Here is an 18929-nt window from a genome sequence, read left to right on the forward strand (position 1 = left end):
TCTTTTATAAATTCTAGTTAAAAAAATACAAGATGCCCAGTTACATTTGAATTTCAGAAAAATGATGATTACTTTTTTAGTATAAGTATGTCCCAAATATTGCAGGGGATATATTTATACTAAAAAGTTATTACAGGGCAGGCATGGTGGCTCATGCCTGTGATCCCAGTACTTTGGGAGGTTGAGATGGGAGGATCGTTGGAGCCCAGGTGTTTGAGACCAGCCTGAACAACATAGCAAAACTCCCTTTCCACAAAAAATGTCAAAATGAGCCTGGTGTGGTGGTGCACGCCTGTAGTCCTAGCTACTCAGGAAGCTGAGAAAGGAGGATCCCTTGAGCCCAGGAGTTTGAGATCACAGTGAGCTATGATCAGGCCTTGGTGACAGAGAGAGATCCTGTCTCAAAAAAAAAAAAATAGTTATTACAGCTCCTGGCACCAGCTTGGGAAGGCCCTTATTATTAGACTTGTGCCTCTATCTGTTCCTTTAAATTTTACAGCTCCTTTATAACAATCAGAACAAAAATTATCAGGGAATGAAAAAATAGCATTAACAGGTAAGTAAAAGTAACAGAAAATAAATAGAGTTAGTAAAGTAAAGGGTTGCCTAATGAATTAAACCAAAGAGAACCACAAGGAGCCGAGGCTAACCTAGGATAACAAAATACAGCAATGAGAACTCAGCAGAAATCCTTGAAGCTCAGTATTGTCCTTGAGACGTAGTCTCCCAGCAGCAGATCTGGAAGACAATCAGTGAAGGGCACACAGCAGGTCAGAACTGGGCACTCAAGAATTGACAGTCCTGTGGGATTGCCACCATGTGGGGCCTTGACTTTGGTGAAGCTTCCAAACCGTTAATAAGATAAGGAGACCAACTGAAAGACAAAGGCGAAGCTGAATTTATTAGACTTGCTGAGCACCAGATAGCTGCTTGCATTTGGAAACACAGTCTTTCCCAATGGTGTTTCAGCTGTTCATACACATGTTTACTAAACGCGGTATGCACAGAGGATGCTGATAGGCTCTAACAGAGGGTGTGATGCTTAATTTTATGTGTCACCTCAACTGGGCCACAGGATGCTCAAATAACTGGTTTAAACACTATTTGGGGGCGTGTCTGCGAGGGTGTTTCCAGAAGAGATTAGTGTTTGGATTGGTGAGCTGAGTAGAGCAGATGGCCCTCCCCAATGTGGGTGGGCCTCATCCAATCAGTTGAGGGACTGGATAGAACAAAAAGGCAGAAGGTTGAATTAACTCTGCCTGACCTATTGAACTGAGATATTGCTCTTCTGTCCTTGTGCCCCTGGTTCTCAGGCCTTCAGACCCAGGTTGGAATCTATACCATCAGCTCTCTGGTTCTCAGGGCTTGGAACTACACCATTGGCTTTTCAGGGTCTCCAGCTAGCAGATGACAGATCGTGGGACGTCTCAGCCTCCAGAGTCACGTAAGCCCATACCTTATGATAAATCTCTTTTATATATATATATATAGTCATATACAGAGTTATATGTACAGTCATGCATATAGTCATATGTGGAGTTATATATATATACTCATATATATAGCTATATATGGTCATATATATATATGCCCTGCACTATTCATGCCCTGGTTCAGGTATTGCAGCCATAGACCCCAAGGCTGATCACAGATGGAGAACAAGGCCTTTGTAAGCACACTGTGGCCCAAATTTCAACACTGAAAGCCTCTATCCACATGGGACAGCAGAGTGATGGTGCCAAGTCTGGGCAGAGGTTGGACCCACACAACCAGGAGCTGCTCTAAGGGGCTAAGGGGAGACGCATCTTGGGATGTGAGCCCCCTTACCCCACACCAGCCCAGCTTTCTTCCTGAAGTGCTGTGTGGAGGCCAGAACTGGCCATGCATGCGCCGTGCTTGCGGCAGAGTTAGACAGCTCTCACTGTCTAACTGGCCACTGCAAGGAACAAGCAAGCTCAGTCAGCTGAAGAAACTTGCTTGGTGTAGGAGGATGAGAAATTTGGTGCCTAATTGTTCTCATATTGGTTTATTTTCTACTTAAAAAGACAACTTGTATTGTATGCTATAACATAGACAAGCCTTGAAAACACACAAAGCGAAAGAAGCCAGGCACGAAAGGCCATGTATTGTATGATTCCACTCATGTGAAATGTCCAGAAGGGACAAATTCCTAGAGGCAGAAAGTAGATCGGTAGTTGCCAGGGAACAGGGGGCAGGGCAAATGGGGAAGTGTAGGGTTTACTCCAGGGGCGATGGAAACATTCTAGAACTAGGTAGTGGTAATGGTTGTACAACTTTGTGAATATACTAAAACCCAATGAGTCATGCAGTTTAAAATGCTTAATACGGTAGAAAAAATGTTTGCTGGCCGGGCGCGGTGGCTCACGCCTGTAATCCTAGCACTCTGGGAGGCCGAGGCGGGTGGATCGCTCGAGGTCAGGAGTTAGAGACCAGCCTGACTGAGACCCCGTCTCTACTAAAAATAGAAATAAAAATTATCTGGACAACTAAAAATATATATAGAAAAACAATTGGCCGGGCATGGTGGCGCATGCCTGTAGTCCCAGCTACTCGGGAGGCTGAGGCAGGAGGATCGCTTAAGCCCAGGAGTTTGAGGTTGCTGTGAGCTAGGCTGACGCCACAGCACTCACTCTAGCCCGGGCAACAAAGTGAGACTCTGTCTCAAAAAAAAAAAAAAAAAAAAGAAAAGAAAAAATGTTTGCCAATCTTTGTTCTAAAAAAAAAAGTAACGGAGGAATGGAGCACAGCATATGCAAAACAAGTTATGTAACTGTCTCGGTAATCACTTTGGAATTGGGAATATTAGTATTGCGATTTTGAGACTATAGTGTAATGTGAGATAAAATAAAAGAGTAGTTAATAATGAGAATTGGCCAGGCACGGTAGCTGACGCCTGTAATCCTAACACTCTGGGAGGCTGAGGTGGGAGGATCGCTTGAGGTCAGGAGTTCGAGAGCAGCCTAAACAAGAGCAAGACCCCATCTCTACAAAAAATAGAAAAATTAGCCGGATATGGTGGTGTGTGCCTGTAGTCCCAGCTACTTGGGAGGCCGAGGCAGGAGGATGGCTTGAGCCCAGGAGTTTGAGGTTGCCGTGAGCTATGATGATGCCACGGCACTCTAGTCTCGCTGTGTCTCAAAGAAAACAAAATGAAGATATTCTAATTCATCATCCCCTTTATCCTTGAGAGCCAGGACTTTTGGTATGGAAAAAAGGAGATACAGATGTCATATAGAAATGGTTAAGTTTTAAAAAACATACCCTATACCTGTATCTATTATCTATGTATCTAATCTTTCTTTCTTGCTTTCTTTCAAGTGCTGGAAACAATGACCAGCTCATAGCAATGAGCATCCTAGTTCCCTAACAGACAGATTATGATCCAGGGCTGCTTCTTGGAGAAACAGCTGTTTACAAATCTGGGACCTGGAATATAAAAGACAAGCCTGGAACACTGGGTCATACCAGAGAGAAAGGATGCTACAAAGACTGCCAGAGCTTGATCAAGTCTTTCTGGAGCCAACTTGAAGAGGCTCCAACTCTTGGAGACAGGACAACTTAAGTGTCAACAATAATAATAGGGTGGGTGCGGTGACTCTGTCTCAAATAACAATAATAATAGCCATGGATTAAAATCCATCAAATATGTTTGAATCCGTGAGTTCATACTTTTTTTAAAAGAGAGCTGGTTCTTCAGAGGAACCAGTTACTGAATTCAAAAGTGAAAATCCAAGGTCAAGAATCAAGTATGTCTCCTACCTTTCCTATGTGAACTATACCTTTGAATCACCAAACAGTAGATTAGAATAAGAATCTCTTAATAAAAGTATTCCAACTAATAAAAGAAAAAGAAATAGTAGAATTAGATTGTCACTCTTTGGCAGCCACCAATAAATTAATAGATCTGGGCATTGTGTCCAACAACTGCTAACATCCTAAAAAGAGAGGAAACCAGACATCATGTGACTACCAAAGAAAGAACATGACAGCATCTGTAATGTTGTCAAGGGGGTCGAACCAGAGCCTGACCAAGCCTCTGGATCCAGCAATTTGCGATAACTGCAGAGGATGAAGGGACATGTTGAACTGCAGAGTGAGCGTGCAGTCAGTAGAATTCAGACGTTGGGAGACTCTGTAGGTCTATGGGCCTTCTGCAACAGAAAACTGCAAGGGAAAGACAGGGATGGAGGGGAAACCTGTAGATGAACAGAGACTTAAAAGACATGTCAGATTTTAAGAGATGAACAACTCTGAACTATAGCGTCTAGGGATACACACTTAGTGATAGAACTATAAAGAGCAGGGAAACGATTGCTATGAGAGCTTGAAGAGTGGTTAATTCTGAGGGGAAGGAGTGAGTTATAGTTGACATGAGATATGTGGAGGGCTTCTGGCCTGGTTGATAAAGTTCTATTTCTTGACCTGGTTGTGTTTACAAGGATGTTTATTATGAGTAACACTATTATGAACATTCATGGGCATATTTTTGTGTGAACATATGTTTTCATTTCTCTCTGGTGTATATCTAGGAGTGGAATTGCTCAGTCTTATGGCAACTATGTGTAACCTTTTGAGGAACTGTAGACTTTTCCAAAGCAGATGTACCATTTTACATTTTTACTGCAATGGATGAGGGTTTCTTTTTAGGGACACTAAAATATAAATATATCATGCTTCCTGTAAAAGACACTCAGCAGCCTCCAAAATGAGGCAAGCACAGATTATTCAGAACTTTCAGAAAGGATAACTGATTCCCTCTTCATGTGTACTCTGCCAGCTACAATTCCCTCAGTTGGAATAGTATAGCTAGAAAAAGTTCAAAGCTTTTGTCTGACCTACCAGAAGTGATATATGACACCACTTCTGCTCAGAAAACCCAACAAACTAGTCTAACTTCATTAACTAGAATTGTCATGGTCAGTCACATAGCCCTTGGTTTCCTCTTGGCCAGCCAAGGGAGAATTTGTGCTATGGCAAATGCTACTTGCTGTACCTATATAAATACTATAGGACAAATAGTAAAAGCTACCTGACTCCCTAAACCAGATTCTGGGACATGTTTTCATTGCCTGGATTTCATAATTTAGGCCCTTGGCTTCCAGCCCTATTACAAGGACTAAGAGTTATTTTGATTCTGGTAAGTGCCTGTGTTACAACTGGCTGATGTAGCCTGAGCGGAATCTTAAGTGCTACTGCACAGCCATTGCCACATTGGATGGTCTAGTAACTTATCCTGCAACAGAAGAAGAAAAGATGAATTCTGGTTCAATTGCACACTACGTTCAGTGGGTGCTCTTCGTGACCAACAAATGGATCTTAATCAGCAAGATCTTGGCAAGGATGGACATCTGGGTATAATGCATTAACGTCTTGAGATCTAACTTTGTCCTTGACCAAAAAGGAGACTTGAGAAAGAACAGCCTCTGTCACCTAAAACTATTCTGCTGTCTGTGTGCTATGATAAGCTGGTCTGGTGCTCACGGGCTGTTCCGTTCTCCTGTCCTCCAGTTCTCTTCTCCCAGAACATCATCATCAGACATGGTTACTCTGCAACCATGATAAAATGAAACAAAACAAAGCCACTTCATAATTTTGCCTAAGCACAGATAAAAGCAAGGACTCTGTGTTACTCATCAAATACCCAATCATAGAATTGTCCCCACTTTCTGACAGCATCCAACCTAGAGCTAACCCCAGCTACCTTAGATCTTGTCCCAAATCATTCAGCGAAAGCCCAAATCCCACAATCAATAATTCTAACACCCTCTTATTGAGCCTCATGGTTCCCCACTGCAATGAGTAATAAATCTGACTTGTCTGACTACACATGTTTTCCCTTTGGTCTTTGGCTGAAGGGCATTGACAACATATATTAATTATATATATCTAAAAAACAAAAAGCAATAAAAGCTATTTATATGATTTTCTTCATTTTTGAAGAGCAAAAATCCTTGTAAACACAACCAGGTCAAGAAATAGAACATCATCAACCATGCGAGAAGCCCTCCACATGTTCCATTTCAATTATTACTCACTCCTTCCCCTCAAAATTAACCACTCTTCAAGCTCTCATAGCAATCGTTTCCCTGCTCTTTATAGTTCTATCACTAAGTGTGTATCCCTAGACGCTATAGTTCAGAGTTGTTCATCTCTTAAAATCTGACATGTCTTTTAAGTCTCTGTTCATCTACAGGTTTCCCCTCCATCCCTGTCTTTCCCTTGCAGTTTTCTGTTGCAGAAGGCCCATAGACCTACAGAGTCTCCCAACGTCTGAATTCTACTGACTGCACGCTCACTCTGCAGTTCAACATGTCCCTTCATCCTCTGCAGTTATCGCAAATTGCTGGATCCAGAGGCTTGGTCAGGCTCTGGTTCGACCCCCTTGACAACATTACAGATGCTGTCATGTTCTTTCTTTGGTAGTCACATGATGTCTGGTTTCCTCTCTTTTTAGGATGTTAGCAGTTGTTGGACACAATGCCCAGATCTATTAATTTATTGGTGGCTGCCAAAGAGTGACAATCTAATTCTACTATTTCTTTTTCTTTTATTAGTTGGAATACTTTTATTAAGAGATTCTTATTCTAATCTACTGTTTGGTGATTCAAAGGTATAGTTCACATAGGAAAGGTAGGAGACATACTTGATTCTTGACCTTGGATTTTCACTTTTGAATTCAGTAACTGGTTCCTCTGAAGAACCAGCTCTCTTTTAAAAAAAGTATGAACTCACGGATTCAAACATATTTGATGGATTTTAATCCATGGCTATTATTATTGTTATTTGAGACAGAGTCACCGCACCCACCCTATTATTATTGTTGACACTTAAGTTGTCCTGTCTCCAAGAGTTGGAGCCTCTTCAAGTTGGCTCCAGAAAGACTTGATCAAGCTCTGGCAGTCTTTGTAGCATCCTTTCTCTCTGGTATGACCCAGTGTTCCAGGCTTGTCTTTTATATTCCAGGTCCCAGATTTGTAAACAGCTGTTTCTCCAAGAAGCAGCCCTGGATCATAATCTGTCTGTTAGGGAACTAGGATGCTCATTGCTATGAGCTGGTCATTGTTTCCAGCACTTGAAAGAAAGCAAGAAAGAAAGATTAGATACATAGATAATAGATACAGGTATAGGGTATGTTTTTTAAAGCTTAACCATTTCTATATGACATCTGTATCTCCTTTTTTCCATACCAGAAGTCCTGGCTCTCAAGGATAAAGGGGATGATGAATTAGAATATCTTCATTTTGTTTTCTTTGAGACACAGCGAGACTAGAGTGCTGTGGTATCATCATAGCTCACGGCAACCTCAAACTCCTGGGCTCAAGCCATCCTCCTGCCTCGGCCTCCCAAGTAGCTGGGACTACAGGCACACACCACCATATCCGGCTAATTTTTCTATTTTTTGTAGAGATGGGGTCTTGCTCTTGTTCAGGCTGCTCTCGAACTCCTGACCTCAAGCGATCCTCCCATCTCAGCCTCCCAGAGTGTTAGCATTACAGGCGTGAGCCACCGTGCCTGGCCAATCCTCATTATTAATTACTCCTTTGTTTTATCTCACATTACGCTATAGTCTCAAAATCGCAATACTAATATTCCCAATTCCAAAGTGATTACCGAGACAGTTACATAACTTGTTTTGCATATGCTGTCTCCGTTCCTCCCTCACTTTTTTTTAGAACAAAGATTGGCAAACATTTTTTCTACCATCTTAAGCATTTTAAACTGCATGACTCATTGGGTTTTAGTATATTCACAAAGTTGTACAACCATCATCACTACCTAGTTCTAGAATGTTTCCATCGCCCCTGGAGTAAACCCTACACTTCCCCATTTGCCCTGCCCCCTGTTCCCTGGCAACTACCAATCTACTTTCTGCCTCTAGGAATTTGCCCCTTCTGGACATTTCACATGAGTGGAATCATACAATACATGATCTTTCCTGTCTGGCTTCTTTTGCTTTGCGTGTTTTCAAGCCTTGTCTATGTTATAGCATACAATACAAGTTGTCTTTTTAAGTAGAAAATAAACCAATATGAGAACAATTAGGCACCAAATTTCTCATCCTCCTACACCAAGCAAGTTTCTCCAGCTGATTGCAGCTTGCTTGTTCCTTGCAGTGGCCTGAACCTCTTGGTGAGTGAGAGCTGTCTAACCCTGCCGGCAAGCACAGCGCATGTGTGGCCAGTTCTGGCCGCCACACAGCGCTTCAGGAAGAAAGCTAGGCTGGTGTGGGGTAAGGGGACTCACATCCCAAGATGCGTCTCCCCTTAGCCCCTTAGAGCAGCTCCTGGCTGTGTGGGTTCAGCCTCTGCCCGGACTTGGCACCATCACTCTGCTGTGCCACGCGGACAGGGGCTTTCAGCGTTGAAATTTGGGCCACAGTGTGCTTACAAAGGCCTTGTTCTCCATCTGTGATCAGCCTTGGGGTCTATGGCTGCAGTACCTGAACCAGGGCATGAATAGAGAGGGGCAGACTTCAACCTCCAAGCTGAGAGCCCTTCTCCCCCCAAAACTGTGACCAGAGCCTACCCCCTTGGGCTTCAGCATCTAATGCTGTGAGTCTCAGGTAAGATGGTCCCTCATCCTGCATGGAAGGATCGACTCAGATATCTCCAAGACCTGGGAACTTCTCCCAGAGCCTGCTCCCACCCAGCCCACCCCCAGCTCTTGACTCCACCCTTCTATAGGTATCTGTCTGGTGGAGCTCTGATCACAATGAATTGAATGACGTGTTTAAGTGGCAGTTCCCTCAACCAGTTTGGGAGGCTTTTGAAAGCAGGGACTGTGTTTTACTCATTTTATACCCCCAGTGCCTGGTTTTGAGAATACTCTTCATCAGTGTGTGATAAGTTAGGGAAGAAGTCAGTGAAGTGATAAAAGAGTCTTGTCCCCCAAACAGAATGCTTGAGAGCAGTGGTTTTACCTCTTCACTGCTCCCTCCCCGCAGTAAAACCCCACGTAGGACGGGGCTCAGGGGAGTATGTAGACGAGTGATATCTTCATTTAAGATCCAAAAAGTCTCCACCTATAGGACTTTGGGAGAATATCTTTATTTAGCTCAGGTAGATGTTCCTCCACATTTTTGGATACTTGGGTTAGAATTTTCTCTATTGCATTAAATCAATGGTTCTTGAGCCCTTATATATGATAAATGCGAACATGCAAACACAATACAGGCTAGAATAAAAAGGCTAGTGTTTACAAACATTAAAAATAGATATACTCATACAGGGTGTGGAGAAGGGAAACCAGCAGAAGGTCATTGAAATACCACCCGCCTCCTGGCCCTCATCCTGGTGCCCAGATATGTGCACTCCATCTGCTCTCTACTCCTCTTAGACACAAGTCCTCAGAGCCTCCTGGACAGGAACAGGCCTGACAAGGCCAAGAGGCAGCCCATTTGTTCCTGCTTGCAGGGAGGGCAGAGGAAGGTGATTCCCCAGGCACAATACCCAGACCCATGGGGTCAGATTGCTCAGCGTTGTTCAAGCAGCGAGACCGCCTCTGTGCCGGTATCCTAGGTCGTCTTTTCTCTTCAGTCTTGGTGGCTCCCAGTTGTCAAAGAGATTGGACGGGTCGGCATGGTGTGCTCTGTTTCTCAAACCAGTCAATACCCCCATAGAGCCAGCCAGCTGCTGAGCCGAGGGGCTTCCAGAGAGCTCTTCAGAGGTTCTCAGAGGCCTCCTTGACCCTACCAGGCCTCCTAGCTCAAGCACAACTTCAGACGGCTCCATCGGCTCCTGCTGTGTTCACTGTCTTGGTCAACATGGAGAGGGACAAGTCCAGGCCAGGGGCAGGCATGATCCCTCAGGCTTGCCCACAGGTCTGAGAGCAAAAACAGCCAAGCCAGTCTGTGAGTTTCAGGCTAAAGCTTAGGCACCCCTAGGCCAAGCCCCTGATCAGGCTGCCCAGGTAGGCCAGGTAGACAGAGTCTGGGCTTCAGGGTTCTCAGGCCCCTACGAGCGCATATGCACTTGGAAGTGCTCACAACGGGCATACCTCATGCTCAGCCCATAGATGGGCGTCATGTCCACCTTCATGCCTGGCAACACACTGAATTCCACCTGCTGCAGCAGGGTGGCCAGGAAAAGAAAGACCTCCAAGCGGCCAATGGTCTCCCCGATGCACTTCCGCTTGCCCAAGCCAAAGAGAATCACCTTCTCACTCAGCGCCTTATTGATAATGCCATCAGGGGTGAGAAATCGCTCGGGCCGGAACTCGAATGGGTCACCCCACAGCTTCCTGTAACCAGAGGGAGGCAGCTAAAGTGGTGGGCTGGGGGCTCGGAAGCATGAAGTGGATTGAGCTCCAGCCCCAAAGGATAGGGAATGGGCAGGGAGCCCACAGACAGGAGGGTCTGAACCCCAGGAGAGGAGAGGCCCAGCCTTTCCCATGCCCCTCTCTGAACTTACTGGTCATGGTTGATCTGCCACTGGTTCACAAAGACACAATGCCCCTTGGGGATGTAAAAGCCATTCAAACTTGTGTCTCTCGTGGTGCTGAGGAGAAAGGAAGCTCAGTCAGGCTCACATGCCACATCCCTCCCACTGCCCTAATTGGGTACATGGACGGGAGTAAGGCGAGTGTCAGAAGCAGCGGATCTATAGGGCTTTACCAGTGGGGGATGGTGAAAGGGATGAAGGAGGAGTGTCGGAAGGTCTCCAGAATGAAGGCCTCCAAGTAGGGCAGCTGGGGCCTGTCAGACAGCCGGGGCCGCCGCGCCCTGCCGATCACTGCGTCTGCGGAACACAGAGGACCAGATTGGTTAAGGGGCTGGCTAGACCTGGGCCAGGCTTCTGACCTTGAGCCCTTCGAAGGGAGCTACCACCTACCCAGCTCCTCCTGGATCTTTCTCTGTATCCTGGGGTTCATCACCAAGTACATTAGGCTCCAGGAGATGGCAGTTGTGACTGTGTCAAACCCTGGGCAAGGTAGAACAAAGGGAGAATTTAGGCAGGTCGTGGGCCAGGGCACTTGGGTACAGGAAGGGCACAATGGGGTAACTCATACCGGCTCCAAAGATATCCGAGACAACGTTAATGATCTTCTCATCCGACAGCTGAATGTTGGCGTTCTCATCCAGCTTCTTGTCCTGACAGTGCTCAATCAGGCTATCTGTGATGTCCTTGATATGGCCCTGGGTAGGGAAGGTCCACAAGTGAGCAAGATACCAAACTCAGACCTACCTCTTCATCCACGCCTGGCTCCACGACCCCTAGCACCTTTGATCAAGAGGTGACACTCCCTGAGGCTGTCATCTCAGCTTCTCTCTCCTCCCCCAGGCTCTCTCCTACCTCAGAATACTGTTAGCCTCAACTCAAGGGACACCTGACACACAGAGTCTGGTACTGTGACCATCTGGATGTGCTCTTTAACTTTTTTCTACCATGTGGCTAGGAGACAAACTCTCTAACTCTTCCTAGTCCCTGAAAAAGTGGCCCAGAGTCCTGCATGTGTGAGTGTGCAGTGGCCACTGCTATCTGACAGAAGTGTGGAAAGGACACTGGAGAAAAAGTTCTATTTCCCTGCCAAGGATGGAGTCCACTCCACAACTGGGTGAAGCCTCCCTGAGAATATCCCAAACCCCATGCTGTCCCTCTTATCTCTGACCTTGCAGCCCCTGACCCTACCTGCTTCCACCACCCCCTATCTCTCCCCAGCCTGTACCTTCTCAAATGTTTTGTAATGCTCCTTGACCATCTTCTGCATGAAGCCGTAGAACTTCTTATTCAGGTCCTTGTAGGCATCCAGGGCAGAGTTGGGCAGGTAGCGGAGGATGGGGAAGAAGTCAGCTGAGTTTCCTGAGGCCACCACCTCCCCAAACTCATTATTCAGGTTGACTATGCTAAGCAGTTCTTGGTTGTCATGGTCATAGCGCCGGCCAAAGCATATAGCACAGATGACATTGGCCACTGACACAACCACATACCTATGGGGGTCAAAGTGTCCAGCCCCTGCCATCAGCTCCTGGAACTTGCTGATTAGGTACTCAGCCTCCTTGCTCACATGCTCCTCCAGGTAGCAGGAGGACGAGGAAGTCGGGTCGGAGGCAATGGAGAAGGCCTTGAGGGCATTCTGGGCCAGGCGCCGGCGGGCAGCCCATACCGGTCCGGAGTCTGGGCTGAAGGTCATGCTCTGGCCACCACTGATGAAGGTGAAGGTGTAGAAGTCGGGCCGGCCCTTGAAATCATCACCCTGCCGCACCAGGGCCTGCCGGATGGTGTCCAGGCCGCTCAGCACCAGCACAGGCGTGGAGCCAAGGCGGATCTGCAGCACGTCCCCGTACTGCTGGCTCAGCCTGGCCAGTGCCAGGTGCGGGCTCTTCCCCAGGGTCAGCACATGCCCGATCAGGGGCCAGCCCCATGGCCCTGGTGGGCTCTTCAGGCCTTTGGGGACCTGAGGCCTCGAGGCCCTGACCACCCAGAACACCAGGCAGAAGATAGCAGATGCCAGAAGAAGCTCCATGGCCGAGATGGGGGGTGGGAGTCCAAGCACAGAAAGCATGATCAGTGTAGGGATCTTGGAGGTGGCTGCTGAGAGATGGGGCAGGAAGAAAAACCAAACCATCAGACGGAGGTATGAAGGAGCCAACAACCCAGTGTCATCATGCTGGTGAGGGAAAGGGGAAACCTTTCCACCTCGAACTGCTGCCTGGACACGAAGAGGAAGAGAGGGTGGGAAGAAGTTGTTTGTTAAGCTGCCACTGTGTGCCAAGAATTTCTCAGTCATTCTTCACTCAGTCCTGGCCACAAATCTATGAGGGAGACTGCAGTGAGGCTCAGGGTAAGTAACTTGGCCAGGGTCACACAGCCAGACAGTGCTGGGTACAGACTCCCAACCCAAGTTGCCTAATTCTAGGACCCCTTCTCTTAACTGTACCAATCTGAAATGGCATCTTCCAAACCAGTCTGTGATTTCCATATAACACCACTACTATTACTTCACATGTCCCTAAAATCAACCTTAAATCCACCCACATAGCATCATCCTAAACAATATCTGTGTGAAAATACAGCTTTGAGTTGTTTCCCTAACATATGAAAATAAACACATAATCAACGTTTATCACCCCAAATCCCTTTGAGTCCTACCCACCACACTTGGGAAAACCATACTATCAGAGGAACTAGAGATTATTCATTCCTTTGGCCTCATTTCACATCTAGAGAAATTGACCTCCAGAAGGGGTACTCACTGATTCGCCCAGATTCACCCAGCAATCAGTGACAGAGCCAGGACTCAGGCCCCCTAGGGACAGACAGCTCCTGGGAAGTTTCCATCTGCTGTCACAGGTACCTCCCTTTGAAGAGTGGTCAGGTCAATGAAGGAATTTTTCCAGAATGCTCAGTTCTCTACTGCTCAATCCCAGGATCTGGGAAATCCTACCAGACCCCAGGACAGGGTCAGGAGGGGACAGGGGACAACAAAGCCACTGCCCAAGCCACACTGCTCTCAGTCCCAGCTCTCTGAGTTCAGCTGGCCCACAGTTTAAAGCAGCTGGAGACCAGTGATATTGAGCTCCCAGCCACAGAATTCCAGGCCAGGATTTTCGCTGGGCTCAATTCTCAATGAATGAACAGTCTGGGCCTTCCCCTTTTTCGGGTCACCTAAGAGCCAAGGATAAATGGAAGGCTCCCACTAGGCTGTAAAAAAGCTCCAGACTGGAATAGTGAAAATCAGGAATGGAGCTGAACTTAACAGAAGCTGAACTGATGCTTTCTCTCTAGGTCTGGTCTAGAAGGGCTATGCAAATTTATCGGCCACTCTCTCCAAGGCATCAGGCTCTGCCTGGGGCATATGCCTGGTGCTGGGACTAGAGGTCAGGAGACCCAGTGTTCCAGCCCAAGTGGCCTTAAACTAGTCATTTCACCTTTGTGGGTTTTAATTATAACACGTGAGAGAGTGTGGGGGGCGGGAATCTCCCATTTCAGAGGGCCCAGCAGGATCCTAGGGAGGCAGGAACCCAGATCTGCTCTGAGGAAGCACAGTCTCGCCCACAGGAGAACCATACAAGGCAGGGAGCTATGTGGTTCCTACCCAAGCATTATAGCCTCATAGTGTAGGGAGGCTTCCTGGAGAGCTGAATCCCAAAACATGCTAGGCCCCTAATTCACCGCCAGCCCTTGGTGTGCCGTTGTCCCCTTCTTCACTGCCAGGACCTCTAGCCTTTGTGAGATGGTAGGAGGCCAAGGGAGATGTGACTGGTGAGTTTTCAGGGACCAGTGTTTCCAGCTCCCTGCAGCTGGCAGTCTGTCACACTGGCTGCCTCCCAACAGAGCACAGAGAAGACAGTCAATGGGATAGGAAAGGCCCCTGGGCAGTGCCTGGGACTCCTACTCAGATTAGCCTCTCAGCTCTGCCAAGCCATCCCTTGGGGGGGCAGAGCCTGCCAGGGTAGCTTTTAGATAGGGTGGGGCACAGCTGGTAAGAACCTAGCCTGCTCCCTCCATCCACCCTGCCCGACTGGGGAGAAGCCCCTGTCATCACATAGCCTGAGGGAGGGGCTGCACAGGTTTCCAGCTTCCCTCAGCTGTGTCCTTATTCCAGCCTCCCAGGTAACCCTGATGGGAAAGCCCCGGGGTGGTCTGGGAGTGAGGGATAGAGCCAGAGCCTGGGTCCTGAAGTCCTGAATGGGAGGCCACCTACAACTAGAAGTCTGGTACTAGCTGTGGGAAGATGGGCAAGTCCTGCTCTTCCCCTGGCCTTAGTTTCCCCACTAGGGGGCTAGGCTGACTGGTCACTAAGGACGTTCTTACCTAGCCTCCTTTTACAGAGATGCTAGTCCAGTGGCTACCTAGGAAGACCTGGAGGCACCAAAATTTTCCTTTTATTGGGAGGGAAGAGGCAAGCCAGACGGCCCCCAGCACTCACCTGTGGCTGTGAGGAGGTGCTGAGCTGGGAAGACTGGACTGTGGAGCCAGGGACACCCAAGGAGGATCAGAGAAGGCTCCTAGGCACTGTCACCTTCAGAGTGAGGGTGAAGGCACTGCCACCTTTATAGGCAGGCTCGTGCATGTGGCCACGCCTCCTTCCTTGGAGGACAGTGATGGGACAGAGGGAGGGGCAGCCTGAGGAGGGCTGATTACTCCAGGATATGAGGGGGACTACAGGGGTGGGGGACAAGAACTCATCCAGGTGCCAGCACGTAAAGGGGTGAGGGCTGGGGGCACCTGGGACCCCTAGTTCCAAGACACCCCAAGGGCAGCCCAGAACCCAGCCAAGGTGGAGGTTTAGGGAGAAGTCCCAGGACAGCCTGAAGAGAAGGGCTATCCATCCTGGGGCACGGGGACTCCTCTTCATCATTTTTGCACCCCCTGGAACATCAGGCGTGCAAATGCCTCCCCCTCACTGCTAGCCAACCGGGGCCAGGCAGGCAGGGACGGGGCTGCCGGCTGTGGCCTCCTTCCGCCGGGTCTGGGTCCCCGCTCCGCCGCTCGCGTGAGAAGCGCGGCGACCCCGGCCCTGAGGTCACGGGGCCGGAAGGCCAGAGGCGCCGCTGGGCTGGCCCTGTCCCCCCAGAGCCCCGGCGACTAGCACAGGGGCGCGCTTCTCGCTTGAGGGACGGGAATGGATGGCAGACGTGCAGTCTCGCCCAGCGCTTGCTGGTGGCCAGGCGCGGCCTCTGGGGTCACCTTAGACGTGCTGCAACCCGGGATCCCTCTAGCGGGGACCCGCCGGCCCTTGAGGGCCCCTCTTGGCTCCCGGGATTGCAAGCGCTTGGGCTGGAGGGCAGAGAAATCTGGAGGCGGGACGCGCGGCCAGCGGTGGGTGGCCGAGGGAAGGGTTGGAGGGGGACCCCCGGGACCGCGGAGGGCACCTGGCGCGGAGGCTCCCGGGCTAGGGCTAGCGTACGTGCCTCTGCCACATCTCCCCAGGGGCAGAGGTCAGGCGGCCCGTCCCCGCCCCATCTGGCCCGGGGCGCGGTGCCCAGGAGTTGCGTGAGAAGGGCCCGGAGGCCCGCGCAGCCACCCAGCCGCCCAACTCCCCAGCCTGGCGCGGGTCTCGGCACAGTCACGCGAGGGGGGAGGGGGGATTTCGGGGTGGGGCTCTTAAAGGGCCAGTCTCTCGCGAAGTGGGCGTGGAGGGAGAAGAGCCCCGAAACGTCGCGGGTGGGCAATTGGGTGGGGTGTTTGCGGTGCAAAAGGTCAGGGTTTGCGTGCGGAGCTCGGCTTCTGCCTGCGAGGAGTAGGCGCCTGTGGGTGTCCGCATTTTGGGTCCACGCCTGTGGCAGGACACGGCAGCCCCAGCGGCGCCCGGCACGCCTGGCTGGCTGCCTGCCTGCGCGCGACGCTGCCCCCGCCCCTGCCGAGCCCTCCCGATGTAGAATGTCCAGGGAGAAAAGTGTATTTGAGTGTCACTCTAGCTCAACCTGTCCCCAACCAACATCACCACTCGCCATCCCGTCGTGCTCCCCAACCCAGCAAATAGCACCACCCCCATCCATCCGCTGATACCGGCCAGAAAACAGCCTCCTGCCGCCCCTCACCTCCCACTCCAGTCAGATGCCACCTCGTGCATTGCACAAATATTTACATGTATTTACCAAGCGCCTACTATGTGCTGGGCGCTGTTCTGAGTCGCTGGCGATTGACAAAAAGGGAAACAAAACCGAAAACCGAAAACCGAAAACTCTCTTGCTTTCCTGGAGCTTACATTCTGGCCAAAGGAGACAGGTAATAGGCCCCCAAATGCAGAGTGCCAGGGTAAAAAATGCCATAGAAAAAAATAAACCAGAAAAGGGGTAGGAATTATGTGAGGGCAGATTGTAATTCAAAATAGGGTGGTGGAGAAGGCCTCTAGGAGATGACACAGAGCAGAGGCAGAGGGAGTGTGGCATCAAGAATCCAGGCGCACAGGTAGCTGGATGGAGCCTGCACCTGGCAGCGGGAACAAGGCCAAAGGCCCTGCAAGTGGTTGGTGAGGAAGGGAGCAGTACGGGAGGAGGCGCTGGAAGCGTGGGGGCCATGTGACTGGGGAGTTCTCCTGGCCTTGAGTGAGGAGATGGGATGCCAAGGGGGGACACCCCTGCCCCATGTGCAGGGAGCGCCCCACTGAGAAACATGGGACTTTCCCTAGGTGACACAGAGGCATTGCTGGGGTCTTAGTGGGGCAAGATCGCTCTGGCTGCTGTGCTGAGAATAGACTCGAGGGGCAAAGGCTCATTTCTCCACTGTGACATCTGTCCAGCTGCACTGCCACACCCCGTGCAGGCCCCCAGCGTTGCCTCCTGGCCTCCGGACCCTTCCCATTTGTCTCTTGCTCCTTCCAATTCTTTCTCCTGTCACACCCAGAGTGGTCTTTTCAAAAATGCAAAATCTGGCCAGGCGCGGTGGCTCACACCTGTAATCCTAGCACTCTGGGAGGCCGAGGCAGGTGGATTGCTCAAGGTCAGGAGTTCGAGACCAGCCTGAGCAAGAGCAAGACCCTGTCTCTACTAAAAATAGAAAGAAATTATATGGCCAACTAAAAATCTATATAGAAAAAATTAGCTGGGCATAGTGGCGCATGCCTGTACTCCCAGCTACTCGGGAGGCTGAGGCAGGAGGATCGTTTAAGCCGAGAGTCTGAGGTTGCTGTGAGCTAGGCTGACACCACAGCACTCATTCTAGCCTGGTCAACAAAGCGAGACTCTGCCTCGAAAAAAAAAAAAATGCAAAGTCTCACTCCATCACCACCTTCCTTAAACCCCTTTGGTAGCTCCTGCCACTCTGAAGATTGAAATAAGAATCTTTAACATAACCCACCACGCCTGCCTGCCTCTACTTCTAATGTCCCCTACTTTGAGTCTCAGGTAAAATGTTGCGTCCTCTGGACTGCCTTCCCGACCCTCTCCACAGCGGGTTAGATTTCTCCTGGTCTCTGCTTCCAGCACTTCTCCATGGCAATTCTCAGGACATTTGACCCTCACCGTGACCCTGACCCAATCTGCCACTTCTTCCTGTATGCTCTAACATGGAAGACCAACCTGCAAGAAATTGATCTGATAAGCCAAGACCTGGCAAGATACGAATAACTGGTAATGGAGTTAGACACAGCTGTTCTATAGATGGAGCAAATGGCGAGAGTGATGTTGAACTCAAAGTGCTGGTGCTATGATGGTGGAACTTAGGCAACGGAACAGGCAGGGGACAGGGAGGTATTGCTGGGCTCTCTCAGCGTCCTTCCAATCATTCCACCTTCAACATCTTTGGCTCAGCCTAAGGAGCTTCATGGTACCCAAGAGAGGTCTGTCCTTCAATCCTAGTAGGAGCTAGGGCCACAGAGAATAGAACAAGTGGGTGTGGAAGTCATGGAAAGGAAGTGGGAAGCAAAGCACTCCTAGATCTCCCATCCTGCTCTGTAGCCCAACCTCTCCTCCAATGCCCCAGCTCTGGAGAATCATGGTAGCCTGGTTACCAGGGCTGGGAGACCTGAGCAGGGACCCAGGAAGCCCCTTCTCTTGGCTGAAGATGCACTGCTTTGCTCATGTTCTTTAAGGGGCTCTTGACCTCAAAGAAATTCGTAAGCTAATAAAGCCAATTCCTCACCCACTCCTTTGTTGGACAGACTAATGCCAGAAAGAAAAGGCCCAAGTACATATGGCAAATCAAAGCAGAACCTAGAACACTTTTGCTTCCAGGCTGGGGCTCTTTCCACTATGATTTCCTGTCCCAGACTATTTGCAAAGTCTCAGGAAGCCAAAGGTAGAAAGGCTCAACCCCTGGCCAGGGCCCCCGTCTCCCCAGACCCCTGGCCTAGTGCACTGGGGTTACAGGAGGTGTTGCAGTTCTCACTGCCAAGCCCCCTCTCGGCTAACAGCCTACAATGACAGGAAGGGGGCCCGCACAGAGCACTGGGCAGAGAAGGAGGGAGACAGGCAGGAGGTTACAGGACCTTGGCCTGGAGCGAACACTCAAACCTGGGTCAAAGTT

At 49.5% G+C, this 18929-nt stretch overlaps 1 protein-coding gene across 2 annotated transcripts; it reads right to left on the reverse strand.

The window, feature by feature from the left end:
• Positions 1-9974: 9974 nt before the first annotated feature.
• LOC123624369 (cytochrome P450 1A1) lies at positions 9975-12522 on the reverse strand. Of its 2 annotated transcripts, XM_045532096.1 has the most exons (6): positions 11686-12522; positions 11029-11155; positions 10851-10940; positions 10634-10757; positions 10431-10517; positions 9975-10260 (listed from the first exon to the last, which is right to left on the reverse strand). In XM_045532096.1, exons 1-6 carry the CDS (start codon positions 12520-12522, stop codon positions 9975-9977), a joined length of 1551 nt encoding a protein of 516 aa, XP_045388052.1. The 2 variants fall into 2 exon arrangements, with proteins under 2 accessions (XP_045388052.1, XP_045388060.1); XM_045532104.1 differs by lacking the exon at positions 10431-10517.
• Between the last annotated feature and the right edge of the window lie 6407 nt (positions 12523-18929).

Source organism: Lemur catta, chromosome 1 (assembly GCF_020740605.2).
Source record: "Lemur catta isolate mLemCat1 chromosome 1, mLemCat1.pri, whole genome shotgun sequence".
NCBI classification, from domain to species: domain Eukaryota; kingdom Metazoa; phylum Chordata; class Mammalia; order Primates; family Lemuridae; genus Lemur; species Lemur catta.